The sequence below is a fragment of the Trachinotus anak genome, unplaced genomic scaffold, assembly GCF_046630095.1.
Source record: "Trachinotus anak isolate AG129_WGS33_773 ecotype Australia unplaced genomic scaffold, CSIRO_AGI_Tana_v1 ptg000013l, whole genome shotgun sequence".
In the NCBI taxonomy this organism is placed as follows: Eukaryota; Metazoa; Chordata; class Actinopteri; order Carangiformes; family Carangidae; genus Trachinotus; species Trachinotus anak.
Genome location: NW_027273864.1, coordinates 18,907,819 through 18,932,057, shown reverse-complemented (window position 1 = coordinate 18,932,057; position 24,239 = coordinate 18,907,819). Strand labels below are relative to the sequence as shown.

The window sequence follows — 24,239 nt, the reverse complement described above, 5'->3', positions numbered from 1 at the left end:
AAGGTGATGGTCACGTTTTATACTGTAGCAACAAACCCGGTTACACACTGACAGTCTGACTTAAAATCACTTCAGATTTACATGGTAAAACGTATTTAATATAATGGACATAAACGTATCAAGAGCACAATGAACAAGAGGACTGCTAGTGCTGTACTTCAGTACCAGAGAAATGTTGAGGATGTGGGAGGGGAAACTTTATTGTGAAATGTCATCATCTCACGCAGGAACAAAGTGAAGCACATGGGCATTTAAAATGGGCACACTTTAAGTGACTTTTAGTGCCTTGTTTCAGGAACACTTCACCAATGGCGGTCACATAGAGCTCAGCCTGGGTTTCTTGTTGACTTTTTTTTTTTTTCTTTCATCACAAATGTAACTGTTAGCTACAGTATCCTGAGACAGCTTAGAAACCCAGCAGCATGAATTGATTCTCCTAAAGACAGTAACTTGGGTTGATGTTGAGTTTTCAAACTGTGCAATACCTACAACAATACGTGTCACAGTTGACACTGCATACCAACCTGGGGTCTGTGCGTTTATACTGTATCTGGCCTTTTTTGTTTATAAACAAGAAGAGAAAATCTCAAGGTTTCCACTTCCTGTTTTGGGGTTATTTCTATTTTACACCTACATGACTAATACTATTTTAATTTTTGAATGAGATCATAATTCACAATGTAGGGGTTTTACATATTGAATACAAGGAGCGGGACCAGTATATTTGACTATATACTAGGGGTTTTGAAATGGTACCGACTGACCAAGTGTTGGACTTTCCAGACTGAAAGTCCAGGTGATTTCCATTTAAGAAATTAATCGTGTGCTATTCTGACAGCAGATATTTTCATATGTCACAGCAGGAAAATCACATGCGAAATCCAGCACATTAATGATGACTGTGTCCCATTTAAATTGGCGGTCTAGCGACCCCACATTTGGTTTTTTGTTACCATTCACTGGGGTGGTTTACTGGGACACTTAGTGGAACTGATCCATTGTTAGTATTATTAGATCCACCCGTGCTTCTCCTGCTGTGACACGTAAAAATATCTGCTGTGATGATTTAGGGGTGCCCTACAAGCAAGACGTTTTGTATTGTATCTTTAGAATAAATTCAGAGCACTTAGACAGTGGATATCTGTTTTCATTCTGACATTAAAGAGTCTTTTTCTGTTGTCTTAAAAAGCCACATTAAATCTACTTTGATTCAATGCTTAAAACCATTAAACATAACATTAAGTTTTCGTGTTTCTATAGAACATCAAAACTTCTATTGCAATAGATATCAGCTGTCTTCCATATGGAAGTATGGCATCAGTTTTTAACCTCATCTAAACTCAGTCTAACCTCATAATGGTTATTCACATCAGAGCACGGAATGTGGGTTAAAGCCTGCCAGCTCGTTTCCTTCCTCACACACTCGACTCAGTTCAAGGAAATTGCTGCTGTTTGCACAGACTGTTGGCCCGCCTTAATAAAATGAACAGTACACTGTACGCGCTGGTAGCTGTATCCTCTACAGTCTGTAATTTTCTTTAAAGAGACAATGAAGGAAATACTTGTACTGCTGGTTCTGCTGAGTGCCCAAACTTCCAAGGTAAGCTTTGTGTCTGTTTTTCAGTCTGTCATGCACTGGCGGTGTTTATCAGGCACTCACAAAAAGGTCTGAATTGTCAGTTTAAGTTTTACTTGAATAGATTCTGGGAAATGTGAAGTAACAGGCACCGAGGGACTTTCATAGACAGTATTTGTCAATTTGTCAAATGATGGTTGTGTCATAAAAATGGAAACGCATCTGTCTTAAACATGTTACCATTAAGTATCTTTGTCACCTGTCCTGAAGCCAATAAAGACAGTTTCCCTTTTCTTTTAAAACACTCTTAACACTCCTTTTCTGTATAAATGCTAGTTTTGTCTTGAGTCTAGACAATGTGACATTACAGTGGAGAGTCATACTGTAAAGATTTAACATATAGTTGTAGTTGTGGTGAAGCTATGAATATTTGGTTTCGCGTGTCTGGAATTCAGTGCAGTTTCAGACTGAATATCTCATTCTTGAGACACCCAGTAATGGGATGATGTAGCAACTCTCTGTTGTCTTTCACTCTCACTGTGCACTTCTCATAAACATGGGTTTAAGGCATGCAGCCAGGGGAAAGAGGGAAAAAACAAAATGTTCTTTTTGATAAACTGTCCCTACTCAGAGGTTTATCTCTCTGTGCTATCAGGGGTCACTACAGAAGAATTTTTGTGCTTCAGAAGTGAGGGCTTCTAGGTTGCCGCCTCTATTTCCTGTAATACGAGAAACACACTGCTACTGTCAGCATATTCTTAGTTTTGCTTGTCATTGGAGGGTATTGTGGTAAGACAGTTTCAGGTTTATGCATAACCAATGCTGTGGTTACTGTATAATGTTTTGGTAATGGGAGGTAAAGTGAGTTTGTACCTGCATTACAACTTGAATGCATGTGTGCAGTGCTCAAAGCCCAAACATTTTAGATAGCCCCACACAGAGTAGAGATACTGTGAAGGTGAAATGCACCTCCTACAAATTCAGAACAATGTCTGCCTGTTTGACCATGTCTGCAGCTCAGGCCTGGAACAAAAGGGAAAAAGTGGGCGCAGGTGTGGGTGATCAGGTACTACTTGAAGTCTTTCTTTAACATAATGAAACGTTTAACCATTCATTGGTCAACTTGTCTGTTTCCCCTGTTAGCCACTGACTAAATTGTTGATTTTCAAATTACTGTCTTTATTGATGGTTGGTTGAAGGTGTAGCTTTATAGTTTACTTCAGAGCAGGTACATTTCAAGAATAAATGTCTGGCACATGCATGTCAGGCCTGCAAAGATTTTTAAAGTAAGTAGTTTCAAAGTTACTCAGTTTACCTGAAACCCCTCCAACCGGTTTAATGTGGTTCTGCATGTGTGTCAGTGGGTTATGCGAAATGACTTTTATGTTCACCACTATTTTCATCTGACTAGCAAAAGATAAGCATCGTCTCACTTTCCTGTAGGTGTGTTCGCAGCCTTATAAGGTGGACTCAGATGGAAGGTGTCGCAACTCAACAAGTGAATACATGCCTGAAGGAACTAAGCGGTGCTGCAAGAAGTGCCGTCCTGGTAAGTGCTGTGCTGTGAACAACAGCTAGGACTGCAATTTTTAATGAAGTTTCATTAAAAGAAAAAAAAACCACCTAGACTCATATCAGTGCTTGGGTACTGTACTGAAACATGACACATCAACTTAAACCTTTGTTGTTTAAAGCTTGGGCGTGGAGGTGTGAAAGGAGAAAAATAGTAATTAGCTAAAGATATTTATTACTTTCCTTGTCTCGTATAGAGAAACAAAAAGTGAAAAACGATATGAAGCTGACTCTTTAATGTTTCCTGCTGACTTGTCTTAAAATGAATATCCTGTATAAGGGGTCTTCATTTGTGGCTAAAAAACATGATATACAGCAGTGTTTAAAGATTATAAACTAAAACTGCTCATCTTTGAACCAGTTGATGAGCCATTTATAGGCAAGTACAACAAAATAAAGAAGTCAATCAGTGGCTTAAAAGGATGTTTGTATAATTGTTTTTTCAATGGCAGCAAAAAGTATTTTAGTCTTTGACTTTCAGTTAGATTTTGACCAATTTTTCATCCAAATGTCATTAAACATGATTTTGCACTGCAGTGTAGAGCTAGTTATTCCTGGTATTATAAGTATGATACATGGAAAAATGTCAGATCAGTTTCATCGCTTTGATTTAACATAAACTTGTTCGTGCTGCCCTTCTGTCCACATGTCCCTCAATTTGTTGACTTCTATTTCTATTAAAGGGATTGAGATTAAAGGTACCATTGTAGCTTATGTGGCACAGCAAGTGTTTTGGCTTTGAACAGAACCAGCAGTGACATCTGCGGTTCAGGTGTGGCCAGCAGTGCAGCATGAGCTGCAGCTCATACGAGCTGTCCTCTACACCCATTCCCAATAATCATGTAAGGATTTTTATAAAAACTGTTGATATCTCCTGTGTCTGCTAACCTCATCTCTCCCGCTCAGTGTGGAGTTAATTGTTTTACATCCCATTTCTCTACTATGGAGTGAGTGAGGTTAGCAGACGGTGTTTATCTGAATGCTGTAAAATGTATGTGTTTGATTGATAGCCACTATATCTTACTGCTCTCAAGCATCTGAATGAAAAAAATTAACACTTCTAATTGCATTAGTTATTAATGACAGTAAATCTCACAAATGAAAACTATGATGTAAAAAGAAAAACATATGAGAGATGATGTTAAATCTTCACATTTTCATGTTACAATATGTATATGTTCTTGTAAAATGTGTAAAAAATGCAGTGACTTGTGCGGATTAATGTGGATGCATTCCTGTACATATACAGGTGAGCGACTGATAGAGACCTGCACCGAGACTACTGACACTGTGTGTAAGCCATGTGAACGGGACCAGCACATGGAGGGCTGGAACTTTGCCAACAACTGCTTCGCTTGTGAAAAATGCAAATCAAGTCAGTAGCTGCACTGTAAATCTCCATTGATAGAAAGGATGCTGACTCTATTTCATATCTCTTGATTTATTGTCTTGTTCTACTTTTTTTAATACATGACTGTCCCAGTGAGAAAAACATGTTTCTGTATATAACCAGAAAAAGGTCTACAGCACGCCCAGCACTGCTCCCCTACCACGAAGGCCAGGTGTAAGTGCATGCCTGGGATGTATTGTATGATGGGATTTGATGACCTGCACTGCACAGAATGTAGGAAATACAGTCTATGCAAAGCTGGTTATGGAGTGTCTGTGCCAGGTACAGCATCTGCTATTTTTCAATAGTCACTAAGTGTGTTACCATGCAAGTAATTCTTACATCAAACCTTATGGAAATCTCCTTTTTGTGAGGGCCCTTCATAATTATCGTAAATTTCACATGTCAAGAATAGAATTACAGTTTGTAGAAAAGGTGCTCTTGACTATCAGTCTACCATTGCTTTTATATATATTGTCTTTATATAGTTCTGTAATCCAATTAATTGCGTTATATCCTTCATATAAGTGCTTTTAATACACCTGCCTCTAAGGTATATATCAACCATGTATTGTCAGACTTAATAAGTAATCCAAAGTGTACCATGTTACATATGTATGTATAAAAAAGTTGAAATCAAATGTGAAATGTGGTGAAATGTGAGTAAACTGCAACATGCTTGGTTGATGTTCTCAGGGACAGCAAAGTCAGATGTGAAGTGTGAACAATGCCCCGATGGGACTTTCTCTGACAAAAACTCCAACACAGATCGCTGTCAGCCTCATACAAAGTGAGTGTAGGAAGCCCACATAATGTAGGCCTATACAGCTATTCGAAAGTTGGCTCTTTTACCTCTGTCTTTGTGTTTCTACAGCTGTCACGGGAGTGCTGTTGTTAGAAAAGGCAACACTACCTCGGACAATGTGTGTGAACATCATGATGTTACAACCGCGCAGCTTCAAAATACAACACAAGAGCGTGACGTTGGCAATGTGTTCACAACTACAAGTACAACGAGGAGCAGAGTCTTAGTAATCTCAGACTTCACACCGCCTGTTTTAAAGGAACTATACCATTCAACAAAAAGCCCAATACCACACACAGAACCTGACATTAAACTGGGTATGGTAACTGATTTGGTGTTTTTAAGCATTCACCGTGAGAAAACTGTGAGGTATAATAAGTATTTCAATATTTCTCTCTTTCTGCCTCTGTGTTGTGTCTGTTTTGACCTCTGTGTTAGCTGCTGTCATTGCCAGCATCGCTGGACTCATTTTGTTTTTCATCACTATCATTCTGGTGTGCTTTTACAAACGTGTCTGCAAGACAGGTAACTATATTCTGCAAAAAACATTGTTCTTGTTTTGTGGGAAAGCTATAATTGTATCTAGATCATATTCATCCTCTATATGAACTTGAACTACAGAATAATAATGACCATTATTTGTCAACTTCTTAACAGGAACTGTGTCATATTTTCACTTCCTTAAATGCCATTTTTGGATGTTAACTCAGCATTTTGGGGTTTTTTTCCCCCAGGCACAGGACAATTTCATCCTAAAGTGGATGCAAATGGAAACTGTGAGAGTGGTGATAAAGTGAGTCTTGCTTGGCTTTTCTTTTTCATGATTGCATATATACTCAGTGACCATTTTATTAGGTACACCTGTGCAACCTGTTGCAATTCAATACAACAGCTCTACCATAAATTCTAAAACTTACAAAGTTTATAATTTTTAGTTTTTGGATACACTGTCAGAAATGCATAAATTCAATAACATGATTATTTCTGGGGTCATATCTATGGGTGTTGTACTGGACTACTTTATATTCAGAGCTGCTTCTAATTCTATGTCCTATTTACATATATAAGGGGGGCTGAATATTAAAACCCCTCTGAATATAGTGCATCACCATCACTTACTATGACCTCAATCCAGTAACACATCTAACTGAAAACAAGAAGACTTTATGGCAGAACAGCTGTATTTGAATGCATTAGACTGTACAGGTGTACCTAATAAAGTGGCCAGTGACTGCATTTATGGTCATATAAAATACTGAAAATTAAACTTCACATTTCTTTCTATTGCAGCTCAATCAGGGTTATTTGGGGGAAACTCAGATGACTCCAGTCAAAGTTTACTCAGTAGAACAACAGTGTCTGCTGGGAAAAGGGGAAGCCTACAGTGACCATAGTCAGTCTAGTACCAATACTGAAACTTCAACCCGAACAGATGGCTGCAGCAGCCACGAGTCCATCGGCCCTTTGCAATCCACTATCGCTCTTAACAATTCATACTCTGCTCTATCAGAGCCGATGACTTTAATTTCAAATGCAGAGCCTGTCACACCTCTGCCCAGTGTCCCCTCACAGCCTTCCTCTCAGCCCACCAGTCCGCAGATCATCAGCCCTGTAACCTCCAGTCCACATGTCAATGTCAACATCACTTTCCACATAGGAAATGGGTCTTGTGGGACGCCATCTGTCATGCCCACAAACTTGAAAGAAACAGACTGTGAACTTCCCTTTGGAGAGGAAGAAGGGTCCTTTAGTGTCCCACAGCAAGAAGATGGCAAACAGTCACTGATGTCAGTGCAGGACAGTGCAAGTTACAGTGTATGAAGACTGATAAATTGGTTAGTTTCTGTCATGATGCAACATTGACAACAATCTGACTGTTTTTATGAGGACATGACAAGCTTAAACCCTTGTTGTGTTTCCATAGCAAAATCATACTCTTAATATGTGTGTATATATGTATATACAGAATATGGTAAATAAAGATGTGAATATTGTCTCTCCGTTTGTGATGCAGTGTAAGTACAAGTATTTGCAAATTAAAAATGGATGTAAATTCTCCCATGTCACCTGTAGTAAGGTAAAAAGAGTTGATATCAAATTTCTACTACTACTATTTCGACTACTTTCTATCTTTCTGTTATTGTTGGCACACTGTTGACATTTTAGTCATATGCGATCATTAAAAAAAACAACTTAAAAGAAAGAATAAGTGATTCCAAACTGGAGTCACGTGCAGACTTAATTTAAATGGTAAAATACACAAAAACGTTATGTCTACATTAAGAGGGTACCCCAGCAATTTAATATTGCACTTACATAAATGGTGAGGACTCACATGACAGAGATCAAACAGCAGAAAAGAAGCAGAGGCTGAGACATTGTGACTTTCCACATGTGGCTCCAGACATGCAACTTTCGTAATGCAACTCAATAATATATTTCATGAGACCCACCTGAATCTTAAATGCCCACTTCCCCGCACAAAACTTCACAACCCTTGTTTGTAATGCTGACTACCTAACCCTTATTGTATCACCAAAGAGACGCAAAGTGAGCACAAGACAAAAAAAACTACCAAGACGCAAATAAATCCCAAAATGACCTACAAAAAAAGATTCAAAAAACCATGAGGAGTCATAAAACATTTCAATTGAAGTTGTTTTACATCTGGTTTAGTGTGGGGCTTGTATAGGACAGGCGTGGGGGGCCCTTTATTTGCCTATGCCCAAGGGCCCATTGTCTCATTATCCGTCCATGCCTGGACCCAAATAAATGGTAGAAGACTGATTGATGCTTTTAACCAACTAAGAAATAAATAAGTAATTTGTTCATTAATTTAGGTTTTTGCTAAAAAAAAATCAACACATTATGAACTGATGAGCTTCCAGGCTATTGTCTTATAAGTCAAGACCTGCAGATACCTCAGACTGTATATAAAGCTCTTTATTTATCTTTACCTACATTATTTAGCAGATACCTTATGAGTTTAATAGATTTAGGCCTCTTCCATGGAGGTACTGGTATGTGGGGTACCCTCCACCACCTGTACTGTGGACACTGGGGTGTTTTCTGCGGTCGCTCCTGACACCTGCTGGTTAATGGTGGACATGGCAGCAGATGACAACCTCTCTCTTTTGGCTCATAAAAACGTTCCGGTGAACAGTGACAGTCCAATTTAATGGCAGTTTGTACCCTTATTTTTAAGCCACCTTCTCCTGTGGGTTAAGTTGCAGTTTGTATCTATTTCGTTTTAGTTCTATGTTTGTTTGTTGTAATCAAGGTGGCTAGGCAGCATGCTAGCCAGCGATGCTAACCAGGGCAAGTCTGAGCCACTCTATTCTTAGAGGGGGATAAGTATAAGTATACTTGTATTTGTATTTTTTTTACGCTTTATATTCACTCCCCAAATCACTTTGATGCCTAAATTACATTTAGCCTAACTCATATTTCGTATCTACATATTTATGGACGAACTGCATTTATCGTGTGAATATAAATTGTGATACCCTCCACCCCCCATGGTTCAGTGCCGATGGTTCAGTCTGTTGCCGCTGTGTGTTGCTCTCCTTCCTGAAAGAGACTTGCACTGGAGCTGCTGATGTCGCTACACTGAGGCTGGTGAGTTGTGTCTTTTTCTCTTATTTTTATTCATTTCTTCGATTATGAATTGTCATATTAATATGGCCTTATCTTCCATATGCTCCCCCCGAATCCACCTTTTTTAATATGTAGCTTATTAAACTGGTGTTTTTCTCAATTTTGTGTGTGTGTGTGTGTTTCTGCTCCCTCTCATCCTCCCGCTGTGGCTGGAGGTGTCGTGGTCCTGGTCGGTCATGTTTACAAATTCAGCTCGCAAGTAAAGTGGATCGAGCCAGTATAAAGACATCTGTTCTAAGCCACAGCACATATGTAGGTTGGATAGTTTGTGGCCCAGGCAGCTGAAACCTGCAGGAAGCTTCTTAACACCGGTGAGGGAGGAAGACAGGAACAGGAGATAATACCGCTGCAGGTGTTTCCCTGTTTTCCTGTTGATTGGTGCAGACACTCATCTGTGGATATCAGTAAATCCTCCACAGTGAGAGGGGAAAGCGATGTAGCAAGGCAGAGAAGTTGAAATTGAGGTTAATGTCATTGTTGCATTATTAAATGTTGTAAGCACAAGACACTGTGCAGGTTCTGCCATCATTAGTTTTTGTTGGTTTTATAGTGATTTGATCAACAAAGCTCCAGTACTCTGATTAAAAGTGCTTTCATATAGGGCTGCATCTTAAGACCATTTTAATTGTCCATTAATCTGCTATTTATTTTCTCCACTTGCCCATTATCAAGTCAGAAAGTTTTGAAAACGCAATGCATGAAATGCAATATCATTTCCCCAAAACCGTAGGTGACGGCTTTAAATTATTTGTTTTGGTGACCACAGACCGAGACCCAAAAATATTCAATGTACTATAATAAAAAGCAAACAAAACGGCTAAATATTTATGTTAAATAAGCCGGTTTCCCATTTTTATAGTTTGTTGATTAATTTTCTGTTGATCTGCTAAACAGTTTACAGCTCTACTTTCAAACTAAGGTTTAACCAGTTTTACCTATGTGAAGTGACAGCCAGCTGCGGCAGCACACTGAAATCTCTATGAGTAAGATTATATGTTAAATGGGCTTTCATTGACATCCTGTTTGTCAATGTTTAACCACAAGAATCTTCTCCAGTTAATGATTTCTCCGCTATAAATGTATTAGACCGTGTGCTAGGCGCTGGTATTCTCTACTAATAAAAGATTAGTGACATCTTATTTCTGTTATTTGTCATGTTTCGACAGACATAATAAAGGTGAAATCCCAAGACTCCTGAAGATCTTGTCAGTCAACTCCCACATGGAAGTGAACCACTCAACTGAAGATTAAACCAAGTACACCCAGCTCCAGAGCATTGCCCTCTTAGATGCCTCTCAGTCTCCGTCTTTGCAAATGGCTTGCTGTCTGAAGGACGAGCTCCTCTGTTCCATCTGCCTCAGTATCTACCAGGACCCCGTCAGCTTTGGCTGCGAGCACTACTTCTGTAGAAAGTGCATAACCGAGCACTGGAGCAGACAGGAGCCTCACGGTACACGAGACTGCCCAGAGTGCCGGAGGACCTTCGCCGATCCTCTCCTCTCCCCGAGTCTCAAGTTGTCCAACATTGTGGAGCGCTACTCGGCCTTCCCGCTGGACGCCATCCTTAACGCTCAAAGGAGCTCCTATCCCTGCAAGGACCACGAGAAGGTCAAGCTCTTCTGCCTCACTGATAAAAGTCTGGTGTGCTTCTTCTGCGACGAGCCAGCGCTACACGAGCAGCACCAAGTGACCACTATTGACGAGGCCTACGAGGAGATACAGGTCAGCTGTAGCACAAACACACTGTGACAACTCATTAGCAAGGTTGAGGCTGACATTTTCTTTAAACCCGTCAGTACTCTGCGCCACATTCAGGCAGTTGCACTCACTGACCCCAGGGGAGCTGCCCAGACAGTTCAGCCTCAGTCCCTTTACTGCTACAGAGCATCTCCACTGAAGCAGCTTGGAGACTGTGCTTTGCTGATGAGTACTTTGGGCACAGTAGGTGGTGAGGAATGAGACATATCTAATTTACTTTTCCCTCTCTGATGCCCACATTACCTGACTCATCTGTGAGTTCAAGTCAGTGTCATACCTTCTGAAGTAAAGTGGGTTTTTTTTTTAAAGGAATAAATGTCAAACCTGCCTTTATATTGCCTGTACCGGTTTTTTAAATTATGACATAAATTCTGAAAAATATTTGCAATATTTCAGCAATAGTACATCAACTTACATATCACAGTGATAGTAGAGATGTATTTGAGTTTATTTGCATTTTAGAAGCACTATAGATAAAATGTAACATCCACAGTTGAAGTCTGGCAGGAGACCTTCGATGCATGTCAGCCCCTCATCTCTCTCCTTGTGTTTCCTGTCTTAACTTCTCTACTTAATTTGGCCTCAAAATGCCACAAAAATTCTTTAGAAAATAAAATACATTTGGTTTGTTTTGGTGGAGAGATCTTCACTCAGCAAGTAATGAAATCAGTCAGTCTGAAACCTTAATGAGCCAGTAAACTTTCCATGACAGTAGCTTTGATGAACTTCCTTACAAAGTGTATGTTAATGTGTCATATGTGTTTACACTGAGTCATATTTTCCACATTCAAAGGGCTGGTTCAGTGTTTGCTTTCCTCTCACTGTTTGGATAATTCCATTCCCACTGAGCCAAAATCCAATAACTGTGAAACAAATCTCCTAATCCCGTTCCTTCTTTCTCCAGTATGCACAGAAACACATTCCACTCTAATGTTATGTAGTCTGTCTTGTTTCTTAAGTCTGCTCTTACTAAAGTAGATATTCAGATCTGTTTTTATTTAACATAAAAAGCATTTGATATCCAGTTTTCTTGGCAAATAGCACAGTGGGACCTCTAATGAGAAACAGACCCAAGTGTTGATGGTTGACACTCAGCTGTGCAGTTATTCAAGGTTTACACTCCCTCATTGCAGCATAGACCATAGACCATCGACCACACTGCATTATCTCTGCTTTTGGTTGCAGAGACTGTATCAGTGTGATGGCCTATTCATTCCAGTGACCTCTTACGCCCCTCTGAAAGTGCATCTTTGACAACTGCAAGCTCATTCTGCCCTCCATGCTCCAAATCAATGAGCAGGTCTATATGCAGACTGCAGCTGATTTATAAACTCTATCTGATAGAGAGGTAGGGAGACAAATCAATGAATAACAGTCATTTATATAATTCGTTTTCGAATGGAAGCATGTATGACCAAAAGCATTATTAACCATTATTAAGCGGTCCGGTCCAGAAGTACTGTAATTAATGAGGGCAAACTTTAGAACTGGAGAAAATTATCACTATATGTAATGTTATCCAAGTAAATATGGTTAAATTGTATTAAGTGTCATGGTTACATCTGTATTTATTGTCTTAGATTTTAGCACATATAGCCTAGATCTCACATCAACCTGAATTGCAGATTTTCAGTGATTTTAAATAGGTCTGGTGTTGTTCTCCTTCAAAGTGTTGGAGAATAAACCAAGTCAGTCAGAGCTTTGTGAGATGGATAAAGAATAAGTGCATCGTCTTCCTATTTCAGGACCAAAAAAATGGCCACAAAGATAAAAGCAAGTGTGGATTAGATTGCATAACAATGCAGGTTCTTGTAAATCAACTTACAGTAGAAATACGTTTAAGGTGATGTATTTCTAATTTCTATATGAAATACTAACTCCTCTAAGCAGCTGCTATTGAGGCTACAACAGATATGATGGATATGCTGCTTGCTTATTAGTTAGAGCAAAATTAGTCTGTAGTTTTTTATGAAAAAAATTAATGTTTTATTTGGATTATAATCAATTTGTCCCATTGAGCTGTTTATGAGGCCAAAATAAGGCCATTAATCATGGAATAAAAGACAGGCACAATGAATTCAAGTAATAGATTACATGTAAACAGTCAGTGGTTAGTACGGAGCTACAGTCGTACCCGTCTGTGTTCTGTGTTAAATTTAATTAACAGTACTGTGAACATCAGTGCTGTTCTCCTTAACTTCCAATCAGGCTCTGCACTGAAAGCCTGAGAAAGGTCAAAACTGTGTAATCTGGGAGCAGAAGTAATTAGGCCCAGTACAAGATGTTTCTCTTTTCTTGGACACCAGCTTGTCCCTCTGCTTGGAGCTCCTTTCAAGGCGCCGATCTGGCATTTGGTATTCTGGCAGGAGCTTTGGAGACTTCCCAGATCTACAATAGTGAGAGAGAGCATGAGTACACAGAGGCCCCATCGGAAACAACCACGTCCCAAGATGAGCTTGGCATTCTTGCTGTTTTAGATCTACAAGTGGGATGGTTTGTTATGTAACATTTCGTCCCTACCAGACAGTAACAAACTTTAGAACAAGCAGCAGATGGTGTTACAATTATTTTCTGTCACATTCATTACAGATCACAAAGTACATTTTATTAGGAATGTGTCTACTGTAACTGTGAACCCTGTCATAATAGTCAGCTCACATATTTAATTTTTTACATTTTTGTGCAGTGAGGAGACAGGAGCTGTGTTAGATACAAATGCGTGAGAGTTATGTCCGCAGGCACTAACTTCACTTTTAGCATCAGGCTTGACAATGCTTAACTAAAGTGCCAAAACAACATGGTGAGGATGTGTTAAAGTGCAGCAGCAATCAGCTCCAGTGCTTTGACTATCTAGGCCAGAGGGGCACATGTGCCAGCTTGGTGGCCTCTTTTAAAATGAACCTTAGAGTTTTTGTAGGGTGGGAAAGTTGGTAGATGAGGGGCGAGGGATTAAAAGCCAAAGCTTAGTCTCTTTGTGTTGAATTGTTTGACACTTTGGCTCTTTAAGAGGAGTTCACCAAGAGGCTTGGTTGTGGTTTTGTTAAAATTGCAATATATTCTTGAGTCATTATTTTTTCCCAGAGTTATTAAAAAGAACATACTGATATCTGAGGAATAATGATTCACTATTACTGTCCATTTTCCCAGCAGTGTCTGTTATTAGATTACATCATCCTCTCACCCGATCAACTGCTAGAGGAGCAGGATAACACATGCACATGCTCCATCACCTTGGTGTTACCCACCTTTCTTCAGACAGCACAGCACTCACGATTAATGTGTTTCACAATCAGAACTGCGCAATCCAATCAACATTTACAGTAATCACCCCGACTCAGACATTTGGACCAACCCTTACAATCGGGCACTGTGATGAAATACAGAAACATAAAAACAGTAATTTGTGATCCAGAGCTGCTCAATTCCTTTGGTGACACATCAGGAGGAGCACTTGATCTCTAAATAAATAATTTGGTAATGGGTTTGTATTCATGGCTTATGCATTACGTAAGCCTTAACTCATTGTCACTCATTGTAAGAATTCAAAGCCTTAGATTTGGTATTCTGTAACAGACTAAATTTCCACAGGGTTCAGATGTGCCGCACACTTCAGTTATGTCATGCCACCACCACTTTAACTGTGTGTTGACAGTGTGCTGGGCTGGCCAGTGTCCACTGATGAGTGCAGCCTTTGGTTGGTTGTAATCTCCTTAGCCTGGCATGTCACTCTGCTGACCTCAGGTCCTGAGTCTTGCTGCTGTGTTGAGAGCTTTACCTCCTGCTGATTTGCATCCTTTTCCTCCATAAACGCTCCTGCGGCCAAATTTGTAACGCACAAACACATCCAGCACCCGACTGTTGCAGGGTGACACACACACATCTGACAACACATAATTGCTTGTTTGCGCGCATTTCTCAACAAAAAGGACATTAAGGTAGGATCGAGGAGGATTTATCTGTGGCTCTGCCATTTGCTTCAGGGAGCAGAGATTTCACAGGGAACTAATGCATTCTGATTAGGAGGGGTTTTATTCTGCCAATCGTATTGGACGGCATTAAATACCATTTAAACCTAACGTGCAAGAGCGGAAAACCCTCTTAATGCAAAATTATCTTAAACTTCTTGAGAACTGAAACATTTAACAGAGCCACAATCATCTCCAGAAATCTCCATATTCTCAAAACGCATAATTTTAATCCTCTGTTATTTTGTTGTGGAAATTTTTGTCCGTCAGTCTCGCTCATTGAAGTCATTTGATGAGGTTATACCCGAGAAGCCAGACATTCTTATCTACCAACCCTCATTCCTTCACCCTGTGAAGTGTGTGTTTTATGTTCTGGGAAATAATGCCTTTATTTTAGGCAACATAGGCTAATGGTGATGAGATTACAGTTCCCTCCCTCTGCCATGCTACACTTGAAGAGCTGGCGCCATCTTAAATAGAGGTTGGCTGGATCGCTGTAACCCTGATTGGAGCTGGACGAAGCTGTGCACTTATTATCACACCACTGTGGCCTAAAGTTGGCAGTCTGCTCCTGCAGAGGACAAAGTGGAAGCCACAGCGGCCACTGTGCCTTAATTGTGATGATCGAGACTGTCAGTGGGTTGTGTGCAACCACAGTATTACAGGGCGAGACAGACTCTTCCTGCTGTCTAATTGCCCTGGGGACATCTTTACGCTCTACTTGACAGCGGTGCAAGACCAGATAAGAAGACTGCAGCCCCTGGTTATCCATGCACATTTGGGGACTAAACTTTGTTCATGAGACTATAGAAACTGTAGTTGGTATGAGAAAGAAGAACAGCAGCAGGCAGCTGTGCAGTGACGCTGGTTTGAGTTCGACTAAAACCCACGCAGCTGAAGAATTAAATGATTACCGTGGCGTTGAGCCTCCCACGCAGACCTGTCAGTCAAATTATCCAGATGCACCTGTGTGCTGTCCTCCATTAACACCATCCTTATACCTAGTGATTTCTTCCTTATCACACCACAAACATGGGATTAATCGTGAAAACGTATTAGCATTTTTCTCATTTGCCTCGCTGTAATGCAGGGTGGTGTTTTGAAAGGGGAGAATGAGCATGCCAGCCTTTGAAGTGTTCCTCTGGTGGTTTTAAAACAGGGCTGTCTTTCACTCTCCGGCTGACAGAGCCCAGCCGAGAGCTCACTCTGAGCCTGCCATCACCACGCACGGCCGTGCTGCTGCAGTAATGAGTCAGGCAATTTCAAGGGCACCCACGGCTGCCATCTCCCCTGTGGCTCGCCTCAGTCTGCTCTCCTTTCCTGTAGCAGCTCCATCTCTCTCTCTCTCTCGTGTCTCTGTTTTTCTTTCTCCTGTGCTGTCTTCTCTCTCAGTAATCTTCTCCTCGTTCCTGAGCTATGTGCTTTATTAAATGCCACAGATCTTGTTTGGTAACCAATTCCTTTGAAGAAGTTAGTTCCCAGCCCCCCACCCTGCTAATTTCCCACCCACCCATCCCAGACAAATGAGTTTGTCCAGCTTGGCGGTCAGTCAGGGTGGTGTGGCAGAGAGGCGGCATTCATGTGGAAATGGAGCCATGGGGAAAGACACAACAGTCATGTTCCATTAGAGTAGTGCTGGCATAATATCCTCATCCGGAGAGAGGCGGTAGCTTGTCCTGCACCTACTCCTGATACCGCTGATGATGCTTGGGGCAGGATGTGTGTTTACTTCAGCCCTTGATGTTGGTAAATTATCAGATAAACAGCTATATTGATTGGAGAAAGAAGAGCTGCTGCTGCCTCCCTCACACATAACATTTTGTCTTGTTTAGATGATTACTTTGGCTTGCACTTTAAGTGAGTCAGATGTCTGTACATCTGTTGTCCATATGAAATGTTTATGTAGGCCTTCTGCACAGATGAGTTGGCTTTGCAATTTGCCACATGTTTTCTAGCAAGTAAAAATGGCACATTTTACAGCTACATGCTCTAGGATACTAAGAGACCAGGACTCCATTACCCACAAGAATTCTAAGGCAAATGTGATCCATCTTATGAACTCCGTTCAAGCCTAGTAGGTGTTTGGAAAGCTAAGAGCATCTCCAGAAGCTCCTGAACGTGCAGGAGGAAGTGTACTCAGTGCGGCAGGTTTTATAATTTTATAAGTTCCTTTTTAGCTTGACTGCTACAACAGAGCCAGCCCTATAGTCTTGAATGTCCTTGACTGACTGACTGACATAGTGATAGAGTTGAGTGATCATGGTTCCGCCACTGCTCAGCAGAATACCACATGACTGAGTTGTCGTTTCCCCATCAGCCATTTCTCTTTCAAAAGGAATTGGTGCTATTAGGGGGCGTCTACAGCCTGCAGTGTTGCCAAGAGACTTTGATTCGACTAATTTTCAAAGTGACAAATCTAGCAACTTTACAAACCTTTGCTACTTTCCTTACAAGAGAGTCATCAGTACGGGTTAACATGGGGCTGGAACGGCACCTTTGATTGATAAGCAAATAAGTCTGAGTGTCTAAACAGAGACCCCCAGCCCCTCACCCTTCCTTGGTTATGGTCCTTTTAATTTCATAGTTGCATAAGAAATGGTGCCTTGCTTAAGCAGGAACACATAGAAAGCTCCTGGTTTAAATTCAAGAGGTTATTATAAAGTTCGGCTGTATGATTTTAAAAAAAGAGCAGAGTAGTAGAATCACTTGCTGATTGGTACAGAGAAATGCACTTCTGGTGTGAACAGCCAGGCCACACATGACACAGATGGACTGGTCATTATATTGAACTTGTTCAACAACAGAAACAGAAAAATGTAATTTTATTAGGAGCACCTAGCTAAAACGAATGCAGTCTAATGCAACTATACATCCCACCTTCATGAATATTGTTAATGCTCACTTTTTGTTGAAACTAGCCTCCAGGCTGACCATTTAATTGAATCTATAATCAATCAGTTCTCTTCTAAACATCATTACTCTCATTCCAAAGAGCTGCTGAATAAACTGGCAACTGACTGTATATATGCTCAGCAACATGGATCTGAAGAGGTGTATTCTGAGGTGTACTTTCTTTTCTGTGGAAATGACACAAACTCACCCCACATGACTGTATCCTGATGATTCATTGTAGCTGAATGCGTTGTACCTGTTGTATGACATCAGTAGTCAGACACGTACCTGTCAGCTAGTTAAAACCTGCAGGTCACAGGAGTGATGTGTGCAAGCTGTGACTGGTCTGGTAGGTCGGAGAAAGGAAAGGAAGGATCACTGCCGAGGAGAGATTTGCTGGTCATCTTAGTGAATGAAAGGGGAAGTGCTGTCCTGAAAGTTTTGCAGCTTAAAGTAAGGCTTAATGCTGAGTCCTAATGTGAGGCAGATCAGCAGGGAGAGCAGCCTGCATACCAGTGACATCACTACAAACGATCACATTAAATAAAAAAGACCAGGCAGTGAAAGGTGTTGTGTAAATGGCTCCTCTTTCTTCAGCAGGCTCTGAGGTAGAATACCCTGTCAAAAGTGCTGAATGTGAAATGAGAGGTTGAGGAAGATAGCTTTTAGGCAGAGACAATTGCAGATCTTGGTAAATGTTAAAAAATCCATGAGTGGTGAGTGATCGCAACGCAGAGCAGTTAATATTTAGTCGTCTTTGCCTTTTATTTTTGCCTGTGTCGGTTTGATTTTTGGGTGGATGTGAACTGCCGTCCCCCACTGTCGCAGCCAATAGACTCTGAGCCCTGCATTGCTTGATTAGCTGGAGAATTAAGACAGATTACAGGCCATTGTTCTCGGGGGTCTGCACAGGGCCAGACTGGGGCATCATAATTTCCTGTAATTCCCTGTGTCCGTGATTTGCTGCAGATGATTTAATTAGACCTGCTGCTGATAGGAGTCCTCATTTATAGCTTCCAGTCACCCAGATCTGACTGCCCTCCCCGAGCAAACCAGTGACCGAGAAATAGAGGGTGACCCTGAAGATGTTTACATGTTAAATGCCACTTGTCTTTCAATGGGAAAGTCAAGCTGTATTTCTGTTTACCTATAAACCTGTGGCTCTCACCACAGTGGAGGTGCACAGGGACAGATGATTGATGGGCAGGTGCTGGGAAATCTCTCACATGCTCAGTCTCAGTCTAATTTTATCAGTGGGATTAGGAAAATGCTGTTAAATTATGCAACAATTCTTTCTAAAACATTTGTGTAATTGTCAGAGTTGTGAGAAAAACACTGATTAAATAATGGCCTTTGGTATTTATCTGTTGAATAGTAAACACCTAATGAAAGTCATTAAAGCTGTAACGTCGGCTGTTTGCAAATCCAACTTTCTTAATTGTACGTTTTGCATGATTGCCTGGTTTGGTCTGAATAATAATTGATGTCCCCATTAACAATTTAAACACCTTAACTCCAAAGTTTTGGCCAATTCAAATTTCTCTGACTAGGTATAGCTTGTTTATTTCCCATAATGCATTTAGCGTCCATCTAGGGTCAGGCTCCTCTATTCATCGTTGCTCTCAGTCTGCACGTTAACAGAGGTTTTCTGCTCTAGCAGCTGTTTACAGTTTAGGTATGAAGCAGATGCTCTTATCCGCTGTGACTCACAGTAACTGCAGCTGTAAAACAAGCAAACATTCCTCACGCATTTAAAAGTGTAAACTGAGGCATAGTTTAGAGGGCTGTGAAAAGTATTACAGCTTTCATCAGGAGTCTCATATATTGAAGTGACAGAAAAAAAAACTCCTCTATTGAAATACAAAGTCACTGCATTTTTTTTTGGTTTATGAGTTATGCTATTGAAAGGTCAATTCACATCTTCACAGTGGTTTTTAAAAAAGATGCTGTTTCATTAAAAAGATACTAAGGCTTTAAAAGAGGAATGTAGAGGTGGTTGAAAATGTTTTCTGACTCATCTGTCAGTCTGCATCCTCAGTGTGCAAGCTAAAAATGAAAAACCATTGTTTTCTCTTCATACTTTTGTACACACTAAGCTGATGCCTCTCACATCTTGAGAAACTGAGCAGAAAACAAGTCTGCAGAGTGAATAAATCTCTGAGGAATTACTGCTCACTTGGCTGTCTGACAACAGAAACAGAAACATATGTAAATGAGAAACAACAAAATAGTGAACTCATTAAATACAGCATATATGATCACAGAGAGCAGGCGGAGACTGAACAGAGTTTATTGAGCTGAGTAACCTGTGTGTGTTCCACTCCTTGATATTGAAGCACAGTTTTATTTTGTTTTTTAACATACGGTTGGAAAAATAAGTGTAAAATAAAACTGTCTGTCATAGTTACAGCGAACATGAGAGGATGACATTTCCCATGTGTCTCATTGGAGCTCCATTTGTTGAATTACAAAAAAAAGTTTTACCTTTCTTAAAGTGACCACTGTCCATTACAGTAGAACATAAACCTTTGGCTAAGAACATGGACAGAAAATGCTTTTTTGAGAGCCTAATGAAGGCAACAGAAAATTGCATTGTTGGCTGAGGCATGTGAAACAGTTGCTTGAGTGCATTGATTAATAATTTACTTTATTTTCAGTGTTTTGTTTGCTCAGTGGGCTGTTTCTCTAGATGGCCTCGACATCCCTATGATTAGGACCGAACAGAGATAGTGTGTTCTTGATCTTAATCATATTGAGTTTAAGTTTTAGAGGCCTGATGAAGACCTGTGTCGGTTGAAAATGGTCGATGCTGAACAAACGAGACATACATTAATTGTGAACAAATGTGTTTCTCCTGCTTCGTGCTTGAAATGTGTTTTTTAATGTGATGATCCAGGCTACGATATGTAGATTATTGGAAATCATCAGGGGATTTAATAACATGCAGACCTGACTGGAGGCTATACTTAAAATTCATAGAACTCTACTGCCAGCATCTGCAGAAACAGTCTGTTATTTTACAGTGTGACTTGACAAAAGAGGCATACATCCCAAATATTTATTTGATGTCAGGGGACTGAGTGAAAGAGAAGCAGACGCGCACTTTATTTGGTCAGATAGAGCTGCATAGTGAACACACAACAGCTACAACAGAATAGCTTCCAGCTGCACCAGCTCCCACTAAGACGAGGTAGAAGCAAACAAATCTGTTTGTTATCCCTGCCGTGTGGCGCTGGCTGGCATGCAACCACATCATGTTTTTTTTTTTTACAAGGTGATTTGTGCTCCTGACACATACTACATGGTTTCTATATTAATAACATGCTGACTATTAGAGGTTTGACTAATCCTAGGAAGCTCGTTCTAAAAGATGACATGAGCTTGTTTTTGGTTGTGGTGAAAATCTGCTGGCAGTCAGACATATCCAAGGGTCATTTTCAGGGTGTGTTTACCCTGTGTGTCAACAGAATGAAGTCGCCCTGCAGTAGAGACGAGATAATGGTGTTTGCAGGAAATGCAGTTCGCCAGAGCCATGTTGTTATGCCTGCATTTGAGTTTGGTGTCTGTGTGTTTGGTTTCTGCAGAACCAGGTGGAGCTTCCAATTATAGCTGTTTAAACCAGTCTGGCTAATGACCCCTTTATTTGCAAGCTAGAAAAGGATGCAATTCAGTAAATGTAGGTGCTGTGCTCATTACTGAAATGTTGCAGGTGAAACATCTGAAAGAGTTTAAATGCTGCAAAAGTGGTAGTTGTGTTTAAAGTGACAGTAAAAATACAAGTACTGAGAGAAGTTGACAAAGAAATTCAAAGAGAAATTCAATTTCCATATTCTAAGACAAATCGGCATCTACTACAGCCTTGCTATAAGAAGTTGAACTGGATTTTTAAAAAAGCTTGTTTTTATCCATTCATCCATGAGTTACACCCACTTTTTAGAGGCGGGGTACACAGATAGCAGTTCCAGACCCAATACCTCCTTTCTGTGAGGTGATAATTGCTACAACCTGCTGCCCCAAGGTTTACAGTTTCATCAATGAGATCAATAAAATATCCATAAAATTCACCAACGCTCTCTAAGGTAATCCTTCTCCATCTTTTAGCGTAATCTCTGCCTTGAAAAAACTTTAGCACCATTCGTTCCTCTCTGTCAAGTCAATACCACAAATCACAAATTTCCCTTGTGGGCTTTACAGCAACACGCTCTGTCCTTAGACCCTTTGAATCAGAGTAGGAAGGAAATGGGAAGGAAAAACTAACCTTTTAACTGGGTGCTGTCTGATCTCACTACGGGCCCTCGACTCACCTCCACTCCAGCAGAGATGATTAACCTGCGATGGTCCAGGGCTAATGGGAAATGCTCTTTGTTAAAGATGACCAGAAGATTGAAATATTCAATACATGTTTAAATTACCATCTTTAACCAAACATATGGAGTGAAAAACACTACATACTGCTGAGAGGCTCTGTTCCAAAGCTATAACAAATGTCAATGGGATTTTGAATCAGTCAATCAATCAATCATTCAGACTTTATTTGTATAACATTTCTCCCACAAACAATGTAACACAAAGTGCTTTACAGAATAGAGGCAATAAAAAGCATTAACCCCAACCCTTCACTCTCTCTCTCTCACAGACACACACAGACACACACACACACACGCACACACACACACACACAGACATCCTCATTTACCCACAGAGCACTAAGTAATAAAAACACTAAAAATTAAGACCACAATAACATGAAGACAATGAAGTTTTCTTACTTCACTTTCACTTTGGCTCACAACCCTGTTAATTCTGAAAACCTTGAGTATGGTTGCTGCACAGCCAGGTGGAGCTTCCAAACATAGCTGCTTAAACCAGTTTTACTGATAATCCCTCCATTTGGAAATAATTACAGACGTCAGTGATTCATGGGTAAAGCTTGTGGTTTGTTTTGGATACTATGTAATCTCGCAGGCTTAAAAGGAAGTACGTTTTTTGAATGTTAATGTTTTCTTCTTTCTTTCATCAGTTGCCTGTTGACATGATGTAGGGCCCTGTCTAAGATTAGCCTCTTGCTCTTGACAGGGTTGATCGATAGCTCTTCAGAAATGGGTTGAAACTGGTTGCTGGTGTGAGAACATTTTGAAATTTCACATTAGGCAGTGTAAGCATTTAAACTGGCTGTCTGTCAAACACAGCCAACTTGAGCTGTGAACTGTGTGTTTCGCTGTGTACAAGCGTGTTCTGCTCAGCAGTCAGGAGAAGACGCGCTGTAACAACCTCAGGACTGAAGGTGAAGCTGAGTAGCTTCTGTCAAGCGGGTGATTTTATACAAGCAGCAGGCCTGCTCTTATCGCTCAACTCTTCTCAGATTTCCACTCTAGTGCCAACAACAAACCCTGTGTTCCTCTTAAATGGCTTGTCCTGCACTGTGTTGATGATCAAACTTAACACCGATGGCTCTGAGACCTGCTTGTCTTTCTTTAAACCCTCAGACATCCACCTACTTCGCTGCCTCTATAATACAACACACTTTGTTCTCGCTGCTCCCTCAGCTTAGCGTGTCGACTCTGTAGAACCTTTGTCAGCATTTCAAACATCATGAATCTTTTTCATAAAGGATAAAAAATATTAAAACTGACATGCAGTGTTTTTTATTATTATTATTCCTTAGCTCTTCATGTTTTGGGTATTACATTTGCATACTCTGTGCCCTTCCTCACTCCAGGAAGTGGAGCAGCAGCCTCTGAGCATTCATCATTTAGATGACGTGCCCTATATTCAGAGGACTGGAGGAGGCCGCCAGCATCAGCGCTTCCACTCATCCCCACTGCTTTTACCAAATGTTTCCTGTGGAGTAGAAGTTGTGGATGTGGGGGTCATTTGTGAGCTGGGATCGGTCACACTAGATCTGTTTCATCCGTCAAGGAATGAGAATCAAAATTATGCTGAATGCACCACAATGCAAGGTCAAGTTTGTTTGTTTTTTTTTTAAAGTCCTGAATAACTTTATAAAGAATTTATCCTTTTAACTAGTGTTAAAGTTGTCAGATAGACTAACTGGAAATTAACTGTTCAGTAGTTTGACAGAAAAATAGCTTGTTTTGTCCGATAAACAGCAAATCCTCACATTTGAGAAGCATTTTTGCAACTAATGATAATCAACTAATCAGTCAGTCTATTAGCTAATTGTTAGTTGCAGCCCCAATAAAATCAGAATGTATGACTATAATATCTACAATTTACCCAAAAATAATACCTGAATTCAAACTGAGGAGTGGATGGTTTTACTGGCCTGTGAGATGCTTACTGATACTTTTTTTTATGAGACCAGAGCTCAGAGTTTTATAGTACTAGTCCTGTGTAGTAGATGTACATATACTGTACAGGCTGTTCTCGTCTCAGGCTGCCCTCCCGTCTCACTAGGACAGATGTAGTACACACCACTGTCTCTGTCCTCAAGCCTTCCGAGCCAGTCCTGCTCAGTCAGCTCAGCCTCTGCCTGCTCTGCTGGCTGAACTCTGGCTGCAGGGACACACTTGTCCCTCTGGAGAGGCTGCAGACTCTGCTGATGCCAGAGGAAACAAGGCTTTGGGATGTAAGGCACAGCTTGAGCTCAATTTGATGTCTTGG

At 40.6% G+C, this 24,239-nt stretch overlaps 2 protein-coding genes across 2 annotated transcripts in view; both read left to right on the top strand.

Moving 5' to 3' along the window:
- The first annotated feature begins 1,428 nt into the window (after window positions 1-1,428).
- Window positions 1,429-7,339, top strand: tnfrsf1b (tumor necrosis factor receptor superfamily, member 1B). The gene is made up of 9 exons (XM_071493535.1): window positions 1,429-1,600; window positions 3,020-3,125; window positions 4,398-4,523; window positions 4,662-4,820; window positions 5,235-5,328; window positions 5,413-5,660; window positions 5,782-5,868; window positions 6,078-6,136; window positions 6,634-7,339. Exons 1-9 carry the CDS (start codon window positions 1,550-1,552, stop codon window positions 7,162-7,164), a joined length of 1,461 nt encoding a protein of 486 aa, XP_071349636.1. The 5' UTR covers window positions 1,429-1,549; the 3' UTR covers window positions 7,165-7,339.
- A 1,489-nt stretch (window positions 7,340-8,828) lies between these two features.
- The window catches only part of trim62.1 (tripartite motif containing 62, tandem duplicate 1), a 32,999-nt gene continuing 17,588 nt past the window's right edge, over window positions 8,829-24,239 (top strand). Inside the window, exons 1-2 of the mRNA XM_071493536.1 lie at window positions 8,829-8,961; window positions 10,167-10,722. Of these exons, the coding sequence (XP_071349637.1) occupies window positions 10,315-10,722 (408 nt within the window). The 5' untranslated portion in view covers window positions 8,829-8,961; window positions 10,167-10,314. The remainder of the gene's footprint in view (window positions 8,962-10,166; window positions 10,723-24,239) is intronic.